The sequence below is a fragment of the Urocampus carinirostris genome, chromosome 4, assembly GCF_059441175.1.
Source record: "Urocampus carinirostris isolate Australia breed hairy pipefish chromosome 4, RoL_Ucar_1.0, whole genome shotgun sequence".
NCBI lineage: Eukaryota > Metazoa > Chordata > Actinopteri > Syngnathiformes > Syngnathidae > Urocampus > Urocampus carinirostris.
Genome location: NC_142352.1, coordinates 22,465,538 through 22,489,209, shown reverse-complemented (window position 1 = coordinate 22,489,209; position 23,672 = coordinate 22,465,538). Strand labels below are relative to the sequence as shown.

The following is a 23,672-nucleotide window of genomic DNA, read 5'->3' as shown; positions in this document are numbered from 1 at the left end:
AAAAGTTTGACACCAAGAGAGGAAGGCTATGTGAAATCAGTTTTTGCTGGACTGTATGGTTTAACCCTTAGCACATATTGTGTCCAGTTTTCTTTTATTGTGACCTTATAAAATGGTTCAGGGTGACCTAGTTATTTTACTTTAACACCTGAATACAGGATCCCAACATAAAACTGAAGCTGTACTCAAACCATTTGAAATATTAGCAAAGTTTGGATCTCTTTTTAAATATATCAACAGTCTAAATCTGTGTAAGTACTACTGGTACTGAATTGTGGAAGTTTGAATACACCCCAAAAAATATGTCCACCTATTTTTTCTCTCCAAAAATTAACCTGGACAATGAATGTAGGGTGGTTTGCCCTTAGGGCCCGGTCACACAGCCGTTTGCGTCTGTATCGAGGCTGAATCACGGCCAGAGATTTCTGCCTGTGAAGCAGACGCTGTTGGACGCTTTGAGATCGCCATACAGACGAGATACAGCAGTGCTTTACACGCGGTCGGAAATTCACACGCGGTTGGCAGCGCGAAAAAGTTTTGCGCTGCTCAAAACTTTAGGGCCCGGTCACACAGCCTTTCACGGACGTATCGAGGCTGAATCACGGCCAGAGATTTCTGCCCGTGAAGCAGACGCTGTTGGACGCTTTGAGATCGCCATACAGACGAGATACAGCAGTGCTTTACACGCGGTCGGAAATTCACACGCGAAAAAGTTTTGCGCTGCTCAAAACTTTAGACCACGTGTTAACCGCGGGCGGCACACGTGGTACACACGAGGTAATGACGCGGAAATGATGCGGAACGACGTGCTATGGCCGAGGCCAGGGCGTGGTACACGTGGGTAGGACGCGAAATTTCAGCGGGTAATCGTGGGTGGAGCACGGTCATAGCATGTTCTACGCCTGTATCGCGGTGTTATTACGTGAAATTAGTGTGTTACGCGTGTGACGGTCAAACGCCTTTCTCCGCGTATATACAGCGCGATTTGCCGAGCACACGTCAGTTGTGCTCGAGACCTCAAGGGGTGGACATGGATCCCCGTCAGCGTAGTGACCTCGTCATAATCCATTTTTATTTCTTGACATTTCTTTTCATTTCATAACAAGATAATAAAATAAAAATGAAAAACTATCACAATAATAACATATTGGCTTCTTCGGTGCCATATTTTGAAATCTTGATCTTCACGGGACTGTGTCTTGAGCGGTTATGATTTCTACAGCCCGGTGTTATGCGGAGAAATGCATCCCTGCCGAGATTTGCATCCCCTCGCTACTACAACCACTTTTACCTCGTTTTATCTCACACTTTTTCACTTTTGAGAACTGTTATGCACTCTACCGTAAAGCTTATTATGCAGAAATAAGCTTTACGGTATAGTGCATAACAGTTTCAATACGAGCGATTTGAATAGAAAAAGGCAAAATAAACATGTTACCTGCTCAAAAGTGATTTGTGTACGGCGTGCATTACCGTTCGATTACATTCACAACAAATACAAAGACGGAATGGTTTAAGTTGTATTACATTCCCAACAAATGCAAGACGAAGTGGTTTTGGTTATATGTTCGCCATTAAATTCCCTAAAAGTGATATAAAAGTGAGATAAAACGAGGTAAAAGTGGTTGTAGTAGCGAGTGGATGCACATCTCGGCAAGGATGCATTTCTCGGCATAACACCGGCTCGGCAGCTTTTATACCCGTGGTCCACACGCCGAAATGACGCGGAAATGACGCGATGAGGAAGCGGAACAGTCGCCGGCGTCTGTTTTGCGGGCATACCACCGATGAACAGAGGGTTGGCCAATTTTGCGCATTTTCCATCACGGGCAACCACGGGCAAAAAAAAATCGCAAAATTTTACCCGCGATGCAGACGCAAACGGCTGTGTGACTGGGCCTTAAGACTGAATAACACAATAGGCTTCCTTGGCTCTACTTCAAATGTATCAACCACACTACTAAAAATAAGCATTTTACACACGTTTTTCTAAGAGGTCTAGGAGAACCAAAAGTGCCTTTTCGGTGACCCTTTGGAACCAATGGTCACATTGTGGAAAAAGCTGGTATTCTCAATTGCTTCAAAATACAACAATTATATTAGGCTCTAATGAAAGGTAGGACTTGGGCCTATCTTTTACAGCATGCAAATTCAAAAAATTGTAAACTTAGTTATTGTGAGATAACGGCGTGCTAGTGAAAACCCCCTCCATACCTATAGTAAACACATGGGTAAACATGGTAAAAACACACCTAACCATAAACTTGGGGAAACCATGGTAAACGCCCAATTATGCAGGGTAAGAGTGTACTTGTGTACAGACGCTCCCCTACTTACGACCATTTGACTTACGTAAAACGGTAGATTCGAACATTTTTTTCAGGATGTCGAAAAATATCCGGATATAGCTGTAAGTTAGATCTTGTATTGTCCGCATCTTTTCCAAGAACAGGACATTACTGTATTGCTTATTTCCGCCGCTGCCGGTGTGTTATGCTGTGAGAGGTCACCCAGCATCCACCCGGAAGTAAAAAAATCCGCTTCCTCTTCCTAGTTCGTGCGAAAAAATAATCAGAAACACTTACCGTGTCTTTGGAGAGCGACAACCGTCAGCACCCGTTTATTGTAAACACACCACACTCTCTCCAAAACTAAACTCTCGCGCTCCCCTACACTCTCGCACCAACTCTCGCGAGATTCGTCACCCTACTGACATCATTCATGCTCACCTCACATTTTACGCCTACACTATCTCCAGCGCGCTAAGAACTTTAAAATTTTTATTGTTTAATATCTCGTGCATCCATTCAATATGGTTGGTGTAAAGTGTAAAGAAGAGGCGAGTCGTTTCTTTTGAAATGAAAGTGGAATAAGAAAGTTTGATGCGGTTGAGAAAATGGTCGGAACGCTTATTTTCAGCCAATTTTTTTACCACAGAGGAGGACCTCTTTAAGCGCATCTCACAAAAAGTTACCCTCAACTTTATTTATCATTATAAAGCATATTATTTTATGAAATATTTATTTTTTTAGTACAAAACAATACAGGTTACTTAAACATACAAAATATAGCACTGAAGCCACTTATGAACAAGCGTCTGGAACCTATATTGTTCATATGTACAGAAAGGCAAGGCAAGGCAAGTTTATTTGTATAGCACAATTCATACACAAGGCAATTGAAAGTGCTTTACAGAAATGGCAAAGAGACAGGTTAAAAACACACAGTTTCAGTTAAAAGCCATATTAAGATTTGAACAATGATGACAAAGCACAGTCATGATTCCAATAAAGACAAATCACATTAAACAAACCAATAGCACACTGAAATTTAAACTGCATAGTTAAAACAAGTTCAGTTTCAAAATGGCAACATCTCTAAATTATTATATTTACTGGGCCAGAGAAGGCGCTGCTAGGTTTGTGTACAAATGCCCCTATTTTGGCATTGTCACATCTGTTGTTAAGGGAAGTGGATCATATTAACCAGACATCTTATAAATGGATTCTGGTGATTATTCACATAAGTCTCCGGCTACGACCCGTTTTGATCTTGACCACGTCTGCTCTCCCGTCCCGAATTTCGACCTGTTTTTGATCCCGACCACGTCTGCCCTCCCGTCCCGAATTTCGACCTGTTTTTGATCACGACCACGTCTGCTCTCCCGTCCCGGCTTAAGACTCGTTTCTGACCCCGACCACGGTTTTGCTCTCCTGCCCCTATTGACCTGTTTTTTCCGTCCCTGACACCGCCATCGCTCGCTACGGAAGATCCACTTGCGTGTTCGAATCACAATCCGAGTACGAGAGCGACTTGTTTCCCACGCCTACCGAACACCGGATCGTGGGTGCAGTCCCTTCCTCTTTCCTTTAATAAAACGTTGGGTCCTGTTTCCGTTCTGGTCCTGACATACGGAATTTGTTCAACTGTCTTATGTTCCTATTTGAAGATTATTACTGTAGAGAACATAGACTACCCAACACACACATAGCTAAACAACAAAGGACAACGTCACACACCACAAAGGACCTATTGAAACCTATAATTGGATTATGGAATCATACACACCATAAATTGGCGTTTGCTTTAATCTAGCAGAAGAGGTTTTGACACTCGCACTTTTTACATGAAGCTCTGTATGTTCAAAATGTTGTATACAGTGGTTGCTACTTAAAATAACTCTGTCCTGGAATACTAGAGTTGATACAATCTCATTCCATCAAGGGGATTAAATGGGAAATCCGGGAAAATGCACTTTAGACTTGAGTTACGCCGTGTAACTAATTATAGTGAGGAATGGGGAATCTAATTAGATTTGACTTGAGTCTGAATGGAAGAGAAAATCAATTTCAGGCTACTTTTCATGACATTTGCAATTGCTTATGACACGAGATCAACCTTTCCAACAATGCCCGACGACGGGGTTACGTTTGACATCGGAAGACAGGATAAGTATTAAACGAGTCTAATATTCCACAAAGCATGCAGTGTGTCCCTGTTCTTAATTAGAAAAGGAGCATCGAGGAGTTTCTCGGCACACCTTATTCATTACGCCCGGCGGATGTGAAGGCTCCCCACCCGAGCAGCCTGATGAGTGCTGCTTAAGGGTGTTTATGAGACTGTTAGGCAGGAGTGGATGCCCCCCCACAGCTCTCGCCCAAATAAAAGAGCCATTTATTACATCTAACATGACCCTCTCATTATGCACAAATAGGAATTAATGAGCGCTATATCGGGCGCTCCCGGCGGAGCCCGAGTGGGCCCGCTTTAAGGACTAGAGTTAATTACACCGTCCTACATCTTGCCCGTTTAACACCGCCCCTTTGGATAACTCTATCTACAAGGGGATTGCGAAGGTTTGTGGAGTTGATTTACTCAGCGGAGGGGGGGACTGACCCCGAAACTTGTTTTTAATATTAACAGGGAATAATATTTTGTGATTTGGTCGATTAATTTTTTTATCTGTCCAAGAATGGATTCACGATATTTTTAGATAAAGAGGAGATGAATCGGATTTCTAAAAGACATTTTTAATCTCCTCTTTATTCAAATATGGAATTTTTTGGACAGATAAAAAAAATAATGCACAAAACAAAATATTATTCTGTAATATAAAACAAATATAAAAATAATATTAAAACAAAGCAAGTGTTTGTCAATTAAGTAGACATTAAACAAACATACAAACAAATGTACGCTATACACCTGCAACATGTAAGATACTCATTTCCTACCAGCTTATCCAAAGATCAAATTCTATTTGGACTTATCATACAAACCAAAAAGAAAAAGCAATACATTTCAATGTATGTGTTGCATTTTTTTCTCAGCCACAAAAAATATATATATCTAAAATGTAAACAAACCCACTTTTGAATAATTGTCAACAGATGTGTTTTTGGGTTAAATCTTGGAATTTAAAAAAACATTCACAATATTAAAATGATGAATGGTTAATAATCTGCTCCTTGTGTTAAACATTTTATTATTATTTTTCTTTTTAATTTGTTTATTTTATTTAGAATTTTTTCTCTGTATTTCTGCAGCATTGTCAGTTCCCTTGAAAACGGTTAACTTTGTTTCATGATGAAACTATCAAAAACTACAACAATGAAATGGTTGTTCCAATTTTGTTAGTAAGTCAAGCCAAGTCACATTTATTTATATTGCACTTAATCACAAAAATGTCTCAAAGGACTGCACAGGATTACAATTACAAAATTACACAATTACCTGATCTTAAACCACCATGCGGGCAAGGAACAACTCAAAAACCTCAGTGTGAGGAGAAAAGAGAAACCTTGAGAAAGGACCTCACATGTAGTAATCCCCCTTCCAGGATCGACCTGGGTGAATTACAATTAGCATTACTGTACACATAATAGTAAACATTAGGTAAGATGTTGAAAATGTCCGGAAAGTGCTTGACATCAACGATGCCCTCAGCCTGCAAACCAGTCCAGAAAGTCTATGACGGCCACGACGCTGCCAGCTGGTAAATGCATGGGTTGACATGCTGCAGGTCAGACGCTGGTCCGCTGACCCATCCCAAATCATTCTTCTTCGTATCAGCCAGGCAGGCGTCGGAAAAAGACAGGACAAAACAGAATATGAGGTGGGCATCAATCATACGCTTTGGAATAGAAGTGTGTCTCAAGCCTTGATTTAAAAACTTCCATTGAGGTTGCAGATCTTAGGGCCCGGTCACACAGCCGTTTGCAGCTGAATCACGGCCAGAAATTTCTGCCTGTGAGGCGGACGCTATTGGACGCTTTGAGATCGCCATACAGACGAGATACAGCAGTGCTTAACACGCGGTCGGAAATTCGCGCGCGGGTGGCAGCGCGAAAAAGTTTTGCGCTGCTCAATACTTTAGAGCACGGGTACACAGCCTTTCACGGGCGTATCCAGGCTGAATCACGGCCAGAAATTTCTGGCCGTGAGGCAGACGCTGTTGGGCGCTGTTGGACGCTTTGAGACCGCCATATAGACGAGATACAGCAGTGCTTTACTCGCGGTCGGAAATTCACACGCGGTTGGCCGCGCGCAAAAGTTTTGAGCTGCTCAAAACTTTGAGCACATGTTAACCGCGGGCGGCACACGAGGTAATGACGCGGAACGACGTGCTCTGGCCGCGGCCAGGGCGTGGTTACACATGGGTAGGACGGGAAATTTCAGCGGGTAATCGTGGGTGGAGCATGGTAATAGCATGTTCTGCGCCTGTATCGCGGTGTTATTACGTGAAATTAGCGTGTTACGCGTGTGACGGTCAAACGCCTTTCTCCGCGTATATACAGCGCGATTTGCCGAGCACACGTCAGTTGTGCTCGAGACGTCAAGGGGTGGACATGGATCCCCGTCACCGTAGTGACCTCGTCTTAATCCATTTTTATTTCTTGACATTTCTTTTCATTTCATAACAAGATAATAAAATCAAAATGAAAAACTATTACAATAATAACATATTGGCTTCTTCAGTGCCATAGCTTGAAATCTTGATCTCTACGGGACTGTGTCTTGAGCGGTTATGATTTCTACAGCCCGGTGTTATCCGAGAAATGCATCCCTGCCGAGATTTGCATCCCCTCGTTACTACAACCACTTTTACCTCGTTTTATCTCACTTTTAGGGAATGTAATGGCGAACATATAACCAAAACCACTTCGTCTTGCATTTGTTGGGAATGTAATACAACTTAAACCATTCCGTCTTTGTTTTTGTTGTGAACGTAATCGAACGGTAAATCCTCCCCCCCTCGCGTGAACGCGCATTCTGCTGCGCTTCCAACAAAAGCGATCGTATTCTATATAAAACGCTTATTAAAACAATAAAGCGAGCTAATTATAACAATTGGGAGATCCTAGTCTATATAACGCGTTTATTTAAACAATAAAATGCGATCTTATTCTACAAAATGCGTTTGTTAACGCGGATGAAAAAGTCACCAACGTCAATGCACGCTTCAAACAAAAGCGATCGCAGCAGAATGCGCGTTCACGCGAGGGGGGGGGGGGTTTGCACAGGAGTCGGATTTGGGCACAACACCGGCTCGGGAGCTTTTATACCCGTGGTCCACACGAGAAAATGACGCGGAAATGACGCGATGAGGAAGCGGAACAGTCGCCGGCGTCTGTTTTGCGGGCATACCACCGATGAACAGCGGGTTGGCCAATTTTGCGCATTTTCCATCGCAGGCAACCATGGGCAAAAAAAACAACGCAAAATTTTACCTGCGATACAGACGCAAACGGCTGTGTGACCGGGCCCTTATCTCCAGAGGCAGGGCATTCCATAACACCGGGGCCCGGATGGAGAACGCTCTCGAGCCTGCAGACTTCTTGGCTCTCGTAGTCACAAGTAGACCGGCATTTTCCGAGTGCAGACTCCGTGCAGGAACATAGGGGGAAATCAAATCGGAGAGATAAGAGGGTGCAAGCCCATGCAAACATTTATATGTTAATGAGAGAACCTTAAAGTCACATCTTAAGTGGACTGGGAGCCAGTGCAAGTTGGCCAATACAGGAGTAATATGCTCAAACTTTTTGGTCTTAGTCAAAAGTCTAGCTGCCGCATTCTGAACCAGCTGCAAGCGTTTAATGCTAGACATCAGTTTAACCTACAATTTACTAGGTATTTAGTGTCCTTCAAAATCCGAATGATCATTAGATGCACCAACAAGTTGCTGCCCTCATCATGCTTCATCATGCTTTTTGGTTTTTAGTTGTATCTTTCAGGAAGACTTTCTATTTTCTCTATTGTCTTCACATTCTCCTCTGGCACCGTGAGTGAAACTAGTGTCATAATGAGATAGAATATGTCATCTATATCATCAGTGGTCTAATGGTTAGGTTTCAGTGCTCTAAATGCTGCCAATTGGGTTGGACAGTCTTGATTTTGTAATTAACTGTTAATTACATCCATTACAATGGATATATATTCTTTTTTTAGCAAATGCAAGTTATTGTGTTTGGGTCCGTTCCGATCTAGTTCCAAGTATTTTACTGTATGTTTAGATAAAATAAATATAAGGGATGTTCATATTTTTAGACATATGTGGAAACCCTATGCTTACATACATCTTGTAGTCAATTACAGCAGCTCATGAATGAGATCCCCCTCACTTGATTTTTCTATGCTTACATTTTAAAAGGACTCTGTGTTAGAGTGGACCATTATATAGAGGTACATTTTGTAGGACAACCAAAAACATGCTACAAAAGACAAGGAAGGATATAAACTAAAGGGACTCAGGGACAAAACGGGAATCATTTTCTTCTCATTTTTTTGCCCAGCCTTTTGCATGTTTTTTTGTTTTTTGGGGGGTACCCGGAGCAGAAGATTGCAGGACATAAGGCCAGTCCCCTCAAGTTCCTCGACCTATGAGTATTTAGAAAAACGCAGAAGTAGTACTGGTAGATTACAGGAAATTGCATTCAGTTTATTGTATTTTTTGGAGACACTGTGATCAAATGTAGCATGTGAGCATGAACGTCAACATTGGTGATGCTGCAGTAACACATTGGAGAGGTGTAATTTTTATGGAGAACAAAGTATGTGAAGTTATTTTAGGTTTCCTTTGTTTATTCGGGAATCATATCATATCATAGTCTGTTTGGAATTCATATTCATGTTAAAAGCACACATTTCTGGTAAAAAGCACACATTTTATTTACATTTTATTTTTTTTATATTTGAATTTGTCAAAACAGGATATATATTTTATGGAGAGCAAAGTACGTCCTTTATCTGCACCACTTATCTTCTGTAGGGTGGGGGGGGTGTTTGAGCCCATCTTAGCTGTCTTTAGGCAGTGGACACCCTGAACTGGATGCCAGCCAGTCGCAGGGCACACAAGGACAGACAACTCACTCGCTCATTCACACCTAGGGACAATTTAGACTGGCCAAATAACCTGACATGCATGTTTTTGGGAATGTGAGTAAGACCGGAGTGCCCGGAGGAAACCCATGCAGGCACGGGGAGAACATGCAAACTCCACACGGGGAGGTTGCGGTAGCTGGACTTGGACCCTGAACCCCCGCACTGTGGGGCTGCACGCTAACAACCCAATCACTAAGGAGAGCAAAGTATTTTAAGTTATTTAATGTTTAAGTTGGTTAATTCTGTAATAATATACACATTTTTTTTAAATTCATATTTATGTAAAATAACAAAACGTCAAGTTTTAGTGTATTCAATAAATGTTTATCCTGTTCGGCCCTCAACCAAAGGTGTGGTTTGACTTTCAGCCCTCTGTGCAAATGAGGTTGACACCAGTGCACTAAAGTATAGAATTCTTGGCAGTCAACAAAACCCTTTTCCCTGGACAGAGGTTGAAGTTCTGATCCCAATCTGCTCTTCAGCGAGAATCTGTCCGAGTCTTTACGTACACTGAAAGAAGGAACGACAAATCCCTTAACATGAACAGAAGGGGCCTGGTTGTCCCACTTTTGCCAAACATCTCTTCTCCCATTGTCCCGCGTTCTCAAAAGCCTCCCTCGTGATTGATGGACGTGCCTTGCTCGCCTAGCCAATGAGCAGCGTGCAAGCATATGTAGCCTCTTCCTGACTCTGAAAAGAAGTAGGTGGTTTCGCCATTAGGGGCAAGTGGATGCCCACCCCTTTTATTATGACCCCGGAACAAAAAATAAAGACTGGCTGGTGAATTTTTATGTGATTTTTGTGGGCCCCTAGTGGGATGACGACCCAGCAACAGATTTGCCTTTTCTTCCCCTGTGCCCCCTGAAAAGGGAGTGGCACAAAAGGCCGGGGGGTTCTGCTCCATTTGATCCCGTGGAAAGCATATGTCCATTCCAAGCGGCTTGTGTGCTGGATGCAAGATGGACTGCCTTTGGGGCCATAGAAAAACTCCCTGCCCACTTGACTGTGTTACAATGCCTTCAAACAAAATCACTTGTCAGGACTCTTCCCTTTTCAGGAGTGTCTTCATTCCGCCTCTGAACCCCCGGCCGGCCCCTCCTCACTTCAAACACGTTACTCTGATGTTGCAGACACATTTTTCTAATGTTTTACACTTCATATAACCTGCTATGTTCACTGAAACTCCTTTTCCCCTGCATTGACATTATTGATGGGCAGTGGGAGGGTTCAGCACAAAAGCCTTGTGTCACTAGGACACATACCCTTGGGGTGGGCAATACTGGGAATTTTGGTATCCGATTTACTTAAACACATGGTTTCATCAACAGTTCCAATACCAATCCGTTTTGATCATGGTTCTTGACTAAATGAACCCATTTCCCCTTTGAGTTACTTTATAATTACAATTCACACAGCACAAGGATGTTAGACACTACAAATATTTCACTTCTTTTTTTAAATAACTACATTTCAAATGTTAACAGTGCAAAAAAACCCCCCACAAATATTTGTATTCAAACTGTTCCAAAACAAAAGCCAAACGAGTCAGACCGTAAAAGCAGCAACGCGACCAAAATATGAATACTGTATAACAGTACCAACTAGAGAACTTAAATACCATGCACAGTATTTTTAGAATAAAGTGAGAGATGCAAATAATGTGCCATAGTGGCCACGGATTTTTTTGTTCAGGAACAGTAGCATAATAGTAACATATATGGTTGCAGCTTATTGTTATCTGTTGGGTGAGATTTTTTTCATGATTTTATGTAAACAAATGGTGTTGCCATAGTTGCAGAACACTTTACACCACAAATTTTACTGGCATTGGGTCCTTTTTTTAGCGGGGAAAAGCATCGTCACACAAACAAAAAGATAAAATTGATAAAATATACAATATAAATGTAATTATGATATTGCAAAAAAATACAAAAAGAAACTATCACTATATAATACAATTCAGTGTAAAAACAATTTATTTTAACCAAGAAAAACATACATATCAAGTAAATGTGCATTTTGTTAAAAACATGTGGGTTGAGAAATTAACATTTATTTTAAATAACATGAGCCTCACCGAAAGGGAGCCGACATATTTGTCCACTATCTTGCTGCTACGGGGACCTCAAAAATTCATCAAGTAGGAATATGAAGTTGTTTATATAATTATTGCTTTACTGAATTTGTTTGTTTATACAAACATATTTTTTTTCACCAAGAATAGTCAAATCCTAACCATTAGGCCATTAGGATTGTAGATGACCAAGGAAAAGGCATTACTTTAATGTCATCATCACACAATATTTACTCACTTACCATGTTGTACTACATTGCAATGGAACCTTATGGGAAAGAGTTCAGCCAAAACCCTGTAGTACAAAGTGGTAGAAATTAATGGATGCTGAATGCAGGAGTTGAATTATAGATAACTCTGTTGAATGACATTGGTAGCATGTTGAAATATTATTTTTTTTTAAACTTGCCCTACAACAAAGACATGTTCATACAAATACATGCACAAAAACAAACACACCCTGTATTGGCATCAACATGGCACCAGGCCAAACCACCAAAGAGTGACCGTGACCACAGAGGCCGTGCTATTAAACCTTTAATTTCCTTCTTCGGATGCTGAGAACTGCAACAGTACCACACAATGTATTAAGACTATGTTCCATTAAGTTAAAATAAAGCGCATACCTTTTACATCTATTACATAAAGACACTTACGACATTGCCTTGTTAATCCTTCAACATGGATGAGGATGGATTGGAAATGCAACAGTCCTGTCAGCCATTGTCTGAGTCAATGTTTATGATGAGCGGGTAACACAGACTCTTACACACACCAACTTCTAGAATGTCACAGATCATTCAATGCTTTCTTTCATTTTATATTCCTTGGCTTAATATTATTTTGCCATCGCTGGATATCTTGCCCTCAGGAACCAAGTAAGTCAATAGTGGCGTGCCACAAACACACACTGATTTCTTGGCCCAAAAATCACTCGGCCTAATGGGATCACCGGTTGCTAGTTGTTTATATTTTTGAGACAACGCTTTATATTTCTTGCCTCGCGTGGTACCTGAGGCGTTTTTCACCCAGCAGTCAAAGTAATATTGGTGCTCTTGTATTAGACAGCACAAACATATATTGAGAAAAGGAAGAGATTGGCAAATTTCTGATTGAAACAGGAAACGCAGATATCATTGCAAGCAATCTTTTTCATACACATCATTCAGCAGTTAGGGTTACAGGACCGGGTCAAACACATACCATTGTCCTAGCTAAAGGTCAAAGTACAAACAAGTTGCTCTGCATGGTGAATGAAAACATGTGAAAGCCGCAAAAAACTAGGTTTTTCTTTCTGTCAATAAAACTATTCTTGTGCAGTCGATATAAAGAAGCTATATCAAATTTAGAACATTTTTCTCCCTGCCGCTATCTCCTGGCTTATGTCATCATTGCAGCCTCTGTAAGCTTGTCCATGATGCGTGTATGTGCATTCATAGACATGGATAACCTCTTCTTTTATTTTCTTTACTATGGTTTGGGTACGCGTTTGAACTGTATTTGAAGAAGGCCTCTTCTTACTTTCACCCTTTCCACACTAATATAATTGCATTGAATTGTAAATTCTTCATTGCCATGTATATCTACAATGTGAAACATTGCAACAAGATTAGACATGGCCCTCCAGGGTAAACGTGTGATAAAGACTTTAAAGAGAAAAACAGATAAAATACAGTCATTATAAATAGGGAAACATATTTACGACATAGTTCTTACAGACTGGCCTAATTTATAATAACACTACATTGAAAATAATAAAAAAATAGTTAAGTTTGATAACATTTTTAGCAAAATAAAATGCAACATAAGTCACAATTTATTTATAACCGTTTTATTTGCTCGTTTAGGTTGGTGATGGCCCTTGTTCAAAGGGACTTGTAGCACCTACCAAAGCGAAACAGGTCAAAGAGGTGGTGGCCGGCAAGTTTCCTTCCTAATGTTGATGGGTTTGTTGCTGTCTTGCAAGTTTGAATGACCCCTAGTTTGGGCAGAGAGCAACTGATTAACTTCTGGGTTGTGTTGATTACACTTTGTATGTTTTTCCTATCATTTGCTGCGCACTCTCCAGCACTCGTCCCGCACCTCAGTCCCCCTACCTAATGGTTTCAGCCAGCTTTGCTAAAAGTAAAATAAAAGCAGATAAGTGCAGCGGAAAATAAAAGATAAGACAGGGGTGTCCAACGTGGTGCCTGCAGGCACTAGGGTGCCCCTAAGAGCAGCTGAGGTGCTAAGAAATTAAAAATTCTCACCAGTGCTGGTTTATTTTGATTTTCTAGTAAATTCATTTTTTATCGTGGTTGACTGAGTCAATTTAGCCCCAACTTTCAATAAGTAACCTGGTAATAATGGAGTAACAACATATTGATATGCTATTATTTTAGAAATTCATATCAAACTTGGTTCACTTTGCGCTAATTAGTATCAAAAAGTAGCTTTTAGCTTGAAAACGGTTGAAATCTCCTGTCATAAGGGCTTTTTTTAAGCTAAGTTGGGCATTGCTAGCAAATACTTTATCGAGATAATAGTTGACTTCTGTAATTACATATCTCTTTTTATGTTCTCTTTCTTTAAGGTATTTAGGTTTTATAAAAATAAGCCACTCTTTTTTGCCAACATTTTCTTCTTTGACTGCATCGTTGTGTGCTTACCTTCCTGGCTGACTGTACAATTCCTTCAAAGGCTACCTGCGTCCCCTTTTGGCCTCTGGTTCACCTGAAGCCGTGTCCCTGGTCAAGGGGACCTGTGTGGTCAGCTTTTTAGTGGGAGGGTGTGGGGAGTTGAGGACAGCTACTGCCATCGGGGTGTAAACAGACAGAAGGAGGGGCGTGCTTTTGGGGTAAACAGACAGAAGGAAGGGCACACTTTTTGCGACACAGGAAGAAAGACAAATTCATGTTGTCTGTTCCATGCTGACTGATGCCAGGCTTGACCAACAAACAGGTTTGCTTAAATGACCCCGGGATCAGCCTGAGGGCAAAACCGGCGTTTTCTCTCAACACCACGCTCCTTTAAACACACTCAATTATTAATGATTGGGGGGCCATGCCCAAATTCAAAGAACATTTCCTGATTCTTAAATGCAGCATTATCTATTAAAGTTGCAATACAGTTTTCCTAGCTTGTAGGTAGTATGCAAGCTTGTCGGTAACTATTGTTCCGTCTTACTAGAAAAAATGTTAGCCAGCTTGCTCGTTGCTAGTAAGAAATAATTAGATAGACAGACTGAAGGACAGTCAAACGGATGGATACGATGGGTGGATGCAAAAGCCTCTTGCATATTGAATTAACTATTAGGATTTTGAAAAACTAAGGAAGCTAGTTTGTCTTTTTTTCAATTAATTTCAACAAAAATATAAAAATGTGGGCATATTTTTATCGTACGCTGTATTCTTCGTTGGGTAATAATAAATGCAAGTTTACAGGTACAAAACAAGTACCGTAAATTCCGGACTATAAGCCGCTACTTTTTTCCCTAACTTTCAACCTTAGTCAGTGACGCGGCCAATTTATGTAATTTTTCTAACGGCCGCCAGCGGCGCTCGAGTGTTGCTACCATTAACTGCCCTGTCAAAAGCTATATTATTATTATTAAAGCTTTGAAAACTCTCTCAGTGTACCGTCTTTCTTTGTAAATATGTGTAACCCATGTATAATATGTATTTGCAACTGTATATTTTTGTAATGTATTTATTTGTATTTATTTTAGACACTTATTCTGACATGTTTTGCGGGTGAACGAAAAACGGGGTGCCGAGTTGAAGTGGGAACAGCTAAAGGTGAGGGACAGACAAGGAAAGAAGAGGGGGTAAAAAGTTGGTTAAAGAAAAAGGAGTTGCGTGAGTAAATGTGTTCATCTGATATATTTTTCCCACCCTTACCTTTGGAAATATACACTTTTTTCCTTGGATTACTTTCAACGGGACTCTGCAGGTCTGCATCAAACCTTAAGTACCGGTATCATTTTCCGTTCATTTCACCGGCTGTGATTTTTGGTTTGTGGGCTTAATGAAGGACATTTAGTTTCAATCGCGGGACTTAGTCGGGTTTGGGTTAATTTTGTGTTTGTGTTACATGTTTAAATGTGGGCGCATGCGGCTTGTATTAAGGTGCGGCTTGTGTATGTACAAAATCGGTTTACCTCTTAAAATGTGGTGGGTGCGGCTTATAATCAGGTGCGCTCTATAGTCTGGAATTTACGGTACTTTCTTTGTTAGATGAAAAATGAGGCCCGTAAAAAAGTTTTGTTCTTTGATTTCAAATTATTGAAGATAATTTTAATTTTATAATACTAGTACAATAATGAAGGTCACTTCTTCACAAATTTCCCATTTTCAATTTCAGAACATTGAAAACGAGGGATTTCTGTACTGTAATTTTCTATTGACCGAAAGGGAAAAATGGCTGACCGAGTAGGTGGAAAACAGGTGGATTCAGCCTCATGATTTTAATCAAAATGTCAAGTTTGCAGACGTAAAACTGAAGACAATTTAATAGTCCCACTTCCAACCAACATCAATCTTTGCTGCAGGGTCCCAATAGCCATGTCTTCTAAAACTAGCACTCCTGCATGGAGGACATGTTCCAGTCGCCATAGGAAATGTTTTCATCTGGTCTAATATTTGGTGTCTCCTCTAAGTCAAATATAATCACTCAAGGTCGCACTTTGTTTCTTTTGACACATGTCTTGGAAAAGATGTGAGCGCATTACGTCGTCTGCAAATCACACTACTCTTCTTAGAAACACACACACACAGACAATCAAACCTTTCTTCACTGGGAATTAAGACAGACAGGTAGATTGTCACCCAAAAAAGGCACAGGAGATGAAATTGTGTCCCCCACCCTTGCATTGTGGGTGTTTTTTTTTCAAGCTACTAAGAAGACTCTTGAGACGGTTGACTGTTAATGGGAAGAAATGAATGCACTTGACTGGAAGATATGACGGGAAAGAGAGCGCTCTTAACAAGGCGTCACAGTCAGTCAGAGTTACAGATCCATCACTTTCACAGGCCCGCGACATTTTTAAGGATATTCAAAGAGTCTGTGAAGGAGCAAAGAAGCCAGGGTGGGAGGAAGAGAGGATTTGACTGCGGCTGACAGCGCCGCATTTAATTTGGACTGCCAGATCCTTTTCGTTTGACTTCTTCTCAACCGGCTTAAAAGCGGCGGAGGACTTTATGCAGACTAAGGTTTTGCCAGGATGCCTCCGATTAGTGCTGATGCGCCACGTCACACTTTTAAGCCAGCCCGTAATTCATGTTCAACAGGGGGGATACTGGTACATTACGATGCGTCGTGCCAGGCCGTGATTAATTGACTCACGCTTTAATATTGGATGTAATTTGCCCGTCCTGTGATGTGAAACTGACTCAAATGCCAGACTTTGTGCGCCACGCCGTCCTGCGGGTGTCGCAGTTGTCATTCGTGTTGGGGAGAGCTGGGAACGTTCAAATTGTTCGCGTTAGTTTCGATCAAACTCAAATGTGATCCTATCTGAAACCTCGGAATTGGTATTCAAAAAAATAATAAAAACAAAGCATTTTCAAATGTTTACAACAATTTACAACAATCGAATCAAAGCATTTTATTCCAAAACACTGATCATATTTAGCTTGTGACTTATTGGGGAATTTTGTTGCTCCTCAATGTTGTTATACTTCTTTTAATTGCACTATTGTTACGATTCATTATTATTTTTAATAGCACTGTTATCATGACTTAGGTCAGTCGCAGTTTTTGCGGTTAATTGGGACAAGAACCACCCGCAAAAAGTGGCAATCCTTGATGTAGTGCCTCACCTTCCTTTTTTTTAGTGGCCTTCATTAGAGGTGACATGCCAATTTACTGACTGAGCCCACCTCCAATTATATACCTATAAATATATTTGCAATTCATCCATTGTTTCATTTCCATTTTTCAGACCATGCTATTCTTGGCTAAAGTGGAAGACGAAGAACAAGTGGACGAGGGCAGGAGAGACTTTGCAGATACGCTTCTGTCTGCATTGATAGACAGGCAACAGCAGCGACAAACGTGGAGAGACAGGTAACACACACGACATACCGACATTGAACGCAACACCGTTGTCTTCGAGACCAGCCTTTAGCTATGATACAATGTGGATATTGCACACAGCGACACGGTTGGTGAAATTCTTGGGTTTGTTCCCTGGACCTGGACCTAATCACACCTCGTCCCGAATAAGTCCCTTCACTTCCTTCCCTGTAGATAAGAGCGCCACGCTGGTCATCGGTTTAGATAAGGGACGGCCACACTGGCGGAAAACACACATGCAGTGATTGTTGTTTTAGCTGTTGCTTCTCACCACTCGCAGTCTTGTATAAACTAACCACGCTCACATTTGATTTCCCTGCTTATTGTCTCACTCCGACCTGACCCGTGTGTCAAACATTCAGCCTCAAACACACACCCTAGAAAGACACAGTCCAGATCTTGCGCAATGTGAAAAAAATATCTTAGCTCCTGAAAAATGACACTCAGCACCCTCGTCTTTTTTTATGTGTCACCCTCGTTTGACCCGAAAAGGTGCCCCAGTATAAGTGAGCCGTGTAAACAAGCCGTTTCCAAACACCTCGCTTGGTCACATCGACGCCCCGGGCCCTGTTGGCGCATTCCAAGACGCGAGTGCTGAAAGCTAGAAGCCATCCCAACAACATCCTCACCTTAGCCCCTACCCCAAAACCCCCGCACTCATGTCAGCTTCGCTTCCCCTGAAAATTACCACATTTCTATTGTATATAAGGGATACAATACAATTTTAATACTACAGTATCTTCCAGACTATAAGCCAGAGATACCGTATTTTCTGCACTGTAAGGCGCACCCCAGAAAAAATCTTTTGTGACGTTTTTTTGAGTTGCATGGTACTGAAACTACAGGATGGGCTAGAGTTGCTCAAAAAAGAGTGATCAGTTGGAATAAATGACTGATCACAATTGCATAATATTGATTCCAACGAATTAAACCCTGACACAGCCGGTAGTTTTCTAGATCCTATTCACCAGACCACTAGGGATATAGTTGATGCGGTTTTATCTCATCTCACACTATTTTTAGTCACGGTAACAAATGGTAGATGTTGTTATTGGGCTGGGCCCGTGAATATTGGCAGACATTAAACCAGTACGTTTATGGATGACTCATCGCATGAAATTCTGAACTCAATGAAAGTAAAGCGTTGTGGGAAGTAATTCAGTCGTTCTGAACTAAATGAAGAGAAAGGCATTGTGGAAAGGAATTAAATCATCCTGCAATATATGAATAAGTGTATGGCCGCACATATTCAGAACTTTTGCCTCTGACACTACTTAGTTTTAGCTGAGAAGAACTGGAACACAAGTTTATACCAATTTTTACTCACTTTCCTCCTCAAACTGTATAATGCGATTTTATTTATTATACTTTTTCAAAAAAGTTGCCATCATATTTTGAATGCATGGTTTTCGTTGTACCAAAAAGGGGTATATTATGCATGATTGTTGTTTTTTTCTGATCCTCAAAATAAAAAAATGACCAAAAAATATACAATTTATTTAATTTTACCTGAAAAAAAATTAACATACCGTAATTCATTAAAGGTACAGTGTGTAAAACCTGAGCACTATATGTGTATGGTGCTGTGCAACTAAAAACAAGTGCTATAAAGGGTAAAGAAGAATACAAACTACGGAGACTCAAAGTTACCGTAACTCATTAGTATTTCCCTTTACTCCCCTTAATTAAAAGAAAAATAAGTACAAGTAAAATATTAGAGAAATGAGGAAAAAAACAAAAACAATACATCAAATGAGCAAAATTTGTACATAGGAACCATTTAAAAAATAAAAATTAATTGTTGTAAAAAATAAATAATTAAACTTGTGTGCAAACAATAGAAAACACATGTTTTGAGGGAAGCCTTGGCAGCAAGGTGGCAGACCCTCTATGTGAGAATCGTATGCCAAATAAATGCTAATTTCTCGACCACCAAGTATTTTTTGACAAACATGTCTACATTATAGTTCACATATTTTTTTTTATTTCTATTTCAATGAATTTTGGTTTTGTTCTTTTCAGATTACTTTGGAGGTGCTAAATAATACACACTGTCCCTTTAATATCGTAACAAAGGTGCTATCCTACAACAGAGTAGTCACATCATTCTCCACAAGATGTCCTGCATCCACCTTAGTTGTTTGATAGTATGCTAATATAGATTCATACAGCATGCATTGTGCCTACATAATCGTATTTTTTGTGGCACCTGACATATTCGTTTTTTGTTTTTTTTTGGTCCAATATGGCTCTTTCAACATTTTGGGTTGCCAATCCCGTTTCTAAACTAACTTGCAACATCATCAACGCGCCCGACAGGAAACGCTTCATCCATGTCAGCAGGGGCAGACACACGTTTACTCTATCCACAATGAAAGAGCGATTAGATTAGTTTCCAAGGAGGCCGGGCGGCCCCGACACAATGCGTTTGAACTCCAGCTGCTCCCGATATCTCCTCTTCCCCTTTACACACGTTGAACGCCCACCGCCGCATCCACCTCCACTTGCCCAAAAAGCCAGGGGTCATCCCTTTCGAGTGCTTGTCAACAGATAGCATTTACACAAAATTAAACACATGGCCGGGTGCAATGTTAAGTGAGACGCTCTGTTATGGATTGGATATTGCACAGGTTGACGAAATGTACCTCTACATGACATTTTTAGTTTTGTAAAAACAATACAGTACTCCCTTGTTTTTCAAAACCCGCTAGGTGGATAACATATGTTTATTTATTAGATATCAGTAACATATAATCAGGGTTGGGTAGGGTTACTTTAACTGGATTACTTTCAATTACTTTTGGATTACTCCAATACCAAATATGCTAATAAAAGACAAAAGAAAATAAATATGAATAAAATGATGACTCCCAACACGTGGTAAGTTTTCTCTCCTGGCTTTGATCTCTTTGATCTCTGGCAAAACTAACATAAAATACGACAGAATCAAAATGAAAATAAATCCAAACAGCTTGCCAACATCATTTTTGCCTTTCCATGTATTCCGTTACTCCCCAAGCCTGCACAAAATTTAGTAATTTTATTCATATTTAGTTTCTTTTGTCTTTTAATAGCATATTTGGTTTTGGAGTAATCCAAAAGTAATTGAAAGTAATCCAGTTAAAGTAACCCTACCCAACCCTGCATATAATATGTATGACTTTAACAAAATAATTATATATCTACAAATAAAAACACAAAACACAGAATTGTAGTTCAATGGACAGCCTCTATTGTCATGAATAATCATTATACAATAATACAACACAATTGAAAGGCTTTTCCTTTCAGCGTAAGAAAGCAAAGTAGAGAGCAACCGACTAGCTATACGCTAGCTTTGGGGACCCTTGGGTTGAGCCAGGTTTTTGTGATATAAAAATACGATTTGTAGCTCCAGGTCCTCGCTTCATGGGTAAGGGATCTGGCATTGGTGATATACAGGCTCGGCAGAGGTGGCTTTTGTTACAAAGCCGTTAAACAATCTTATTTTTGTTGATTTAACGTTGCATGCTTATTTTATTTTATTTTTTTCATCCCCCAATATATTAATTGAACTTTCCATGACTTTTTACACTATAAAAAATGTTTCTTTTTTTTGGGGGGGATGTTTTTTAAGTTTCATAAAATATAATATTTTAAATGAGCACACTTGCCAACCAAACAAGACAGTTTGGCGCTGGGAATGTATCATTTTACCCTTTTTTCTACATATTCCGCTCAATTTTCTGATCTTTACGTTTTGAATTTCAAACAATTTTTAGCAGGCGTCTCATTACACTTATTTATTTTCAAGTGGTTAAAACAATCTCAGCCTAGTAGATTTAATAAACCAGATCAAATAATTATGATTAAATAGAGATTTTTTTGTCTTGTTTTAATGTCCTCAAACTCACTAAAAAAAAAGGTTATACAGTGGAACCTCGGTTTTCGAACGCTTCTCAGTTCGAACAAATCGGAGTCCGACCAAAAATTTAGAGAAATTCTTGCTTCGCTGTTCGGTCAAAAAATCGGAGTTCGAACGCCGGTAATGCGTGAGTGCTTACGCTAGGGTGCGATGCTGAGCGGCGTACGGGTGTTTTAGCCCCTTATTATGCTTCCGAAGAAAGTCAGTGCAAGCAGCAAAGTTGCTAAAGGTGAAAAAAGAAAAGTAGTGCGTACAACTATTGCATTTAAGAAAGAAATAATAGCAAAATATGAAGGAAGTGTGCGAGTGTCTGATCTTGCTAGGGAATACAGCATGGCTAAATTTACGATCAGTACGATACTAAAGAATAAGGAGGCTGTGAAATCTAGTGATGTGGCTAAGGGAGTGAGTGCTATAAGCAAGCAATGGTCGCAAGTTTTGGAAGAGGTTGAAAAACTTTTGATGATTTTCCTTTCCCCACCGTCCACCTGCGCCTTCTGCTGACCACCACAAAGGTAAGAAATCCTATTCATAATTCTTTTCTTTATCCTTTTTTTAATTTTTACACGTTCATGTTAGCGTAATCTTTCGTACTGAAGATTACGATAACGCGAACGTACGATTAGCCTGGGTTAGCTTTACGTTAAACATTCAAGGTAAACATTCAGGGTGTTGGAACGGATTAAAACGATTTACATTATTTTTAATGAGAAAAATGATTTTGGTGATTGAACAAATCGGTTTTCGAACAGGGTTCTGGAACGGATTATGGTCGAGAACCGAGGTTCCACTGTATGTCATTTTTCAGAAATTTAAATATAAGCAGTGTCTTTTACAAAATTACTATATTTTGTCTAATCAGCTGCTCCTTTTCAGAGTATTTATTGCATAATAATTAAACTATCTTTTTCTGTAAATATCTGATTTATTACGCTAATCTGTTCCATTGACGATTATACATGTCAAAGATCCATCTATTATGGTACTTTTTTGCCTTGTGTCGTTGAGAATGTTGCATTGTTTTGCGTTAGAGTCCCAAGACTTTAATTGTTTGGATGTCGCCGTCATTGTTTTGGCTGAATCTTTAGGGCAAGGTCACCTCAAGCCAATGCTCCCGAATAAAAGGTCAAACATCGCCACCGCGAAAAAGAGCTTTGTCACAGCGGGCGGACGAACACCGAAGGGAACAGCTGTGAGTTTTGTACTGACCATGCAAACTGCTGTAGGCTTTGTAAGGTCATTATACGATAATGAAAATCATTACAGAATTACATGGGGGTTTAGGACATGAGAGCAGCGGGGAAAAAGGGGAAGGGAGGGGCCCGCATTGGGTTTGATAAATGGACTGTGAAGGTGCCCATCTGGCTCCTCTCTGTAGCCTTTTCTCGCTGGTCTTTTATCCACTCACGTCCTTTACTAGCCCTATTTCACTGCCCGCCTCTGTTCTCCAGAGGGCCACTCTTTAAAAGAGAGCAGGCCTCCAGTGAAAGATTAACAGAGTGCAAACCCACCTCGGCGAAAAGAGGAGCTTGTGATGGAGAGCTTGTGTGGGGGGGCTGACAAGCAAAGGTGTTTATGAGCCAAGCGCCGTTTGCGCCTCACTTGCCAAACCGGGCCCTCCCATTTTCGAGCTATGAGAAAAGGCAGCCCACGACCTTTGACGCTGGAAACAGTTGGACCCGGATATGTGAATAAAGATGTGGCGGTGGTCATTTTCGGCTCGGCGCTCGCTAATGGCGCCTCTAAATGGCCACATCAATGCCACATTGTTCTATTCTCTTTGTTAAACGACGGGAATCTAAACCGAGTCGATCACTGACGGAGTTATACATTTGCCTAAAGTTGCGTTTAATGGAATCCTACAAGGTTGTATCCACAATTGAACATCTGGCACTACTTGTGTCACTTCTTTGTTTTAGTGGCTTTCATTTGCATTTTAAAGGACACATATCCTGTGACTATATGCCCTATAAAGTTAAGACGACACCATTTGTACAATTTTACCTTATCTCATAAAATAAAGATCGTATTCACAGAGACAATTCCCACCAGGAAGTAGCTTGGTTTGTTAATGAAAACCTCCACTTTGCATAGCACACATTCTGCGCAAGACCCATGGTGCGACACATAGCAGAACCTTAAAATATTAAAAGAAAAAACACTGATGTCTTCATGTTTTTTGTTTGTTTGGTTATTTCAAAGACGGCTGATGCCTGAATACATCTTTAAAATTAAGTTTATCAAATTAGCTTCAATTGA

General features: G+C 40.4%; 1 protein-coding gene across 1 annotated transcript in view; it reads left to right on the top strand.

The window, feature by feature from the left end:
* The window catches only part of fto (FTO alpha-ketoglutarate dependent dioxygenase), a 263,558-nt gene that overhangs the window by 110,668 nt on the left and 129,218 nt on the right, over positions 1-23,672 (top strand). The window contains exon 10 of the mRNA XM_088333342.1: positions 17,376-17,500. Coding sequence (XP_088189468.1) covers positions 17,376-17,500 — 125 coding nt within the window. The remainder of the gene's footprint in view (positions 1-17,375; positions 17,501-23,672) is intronic.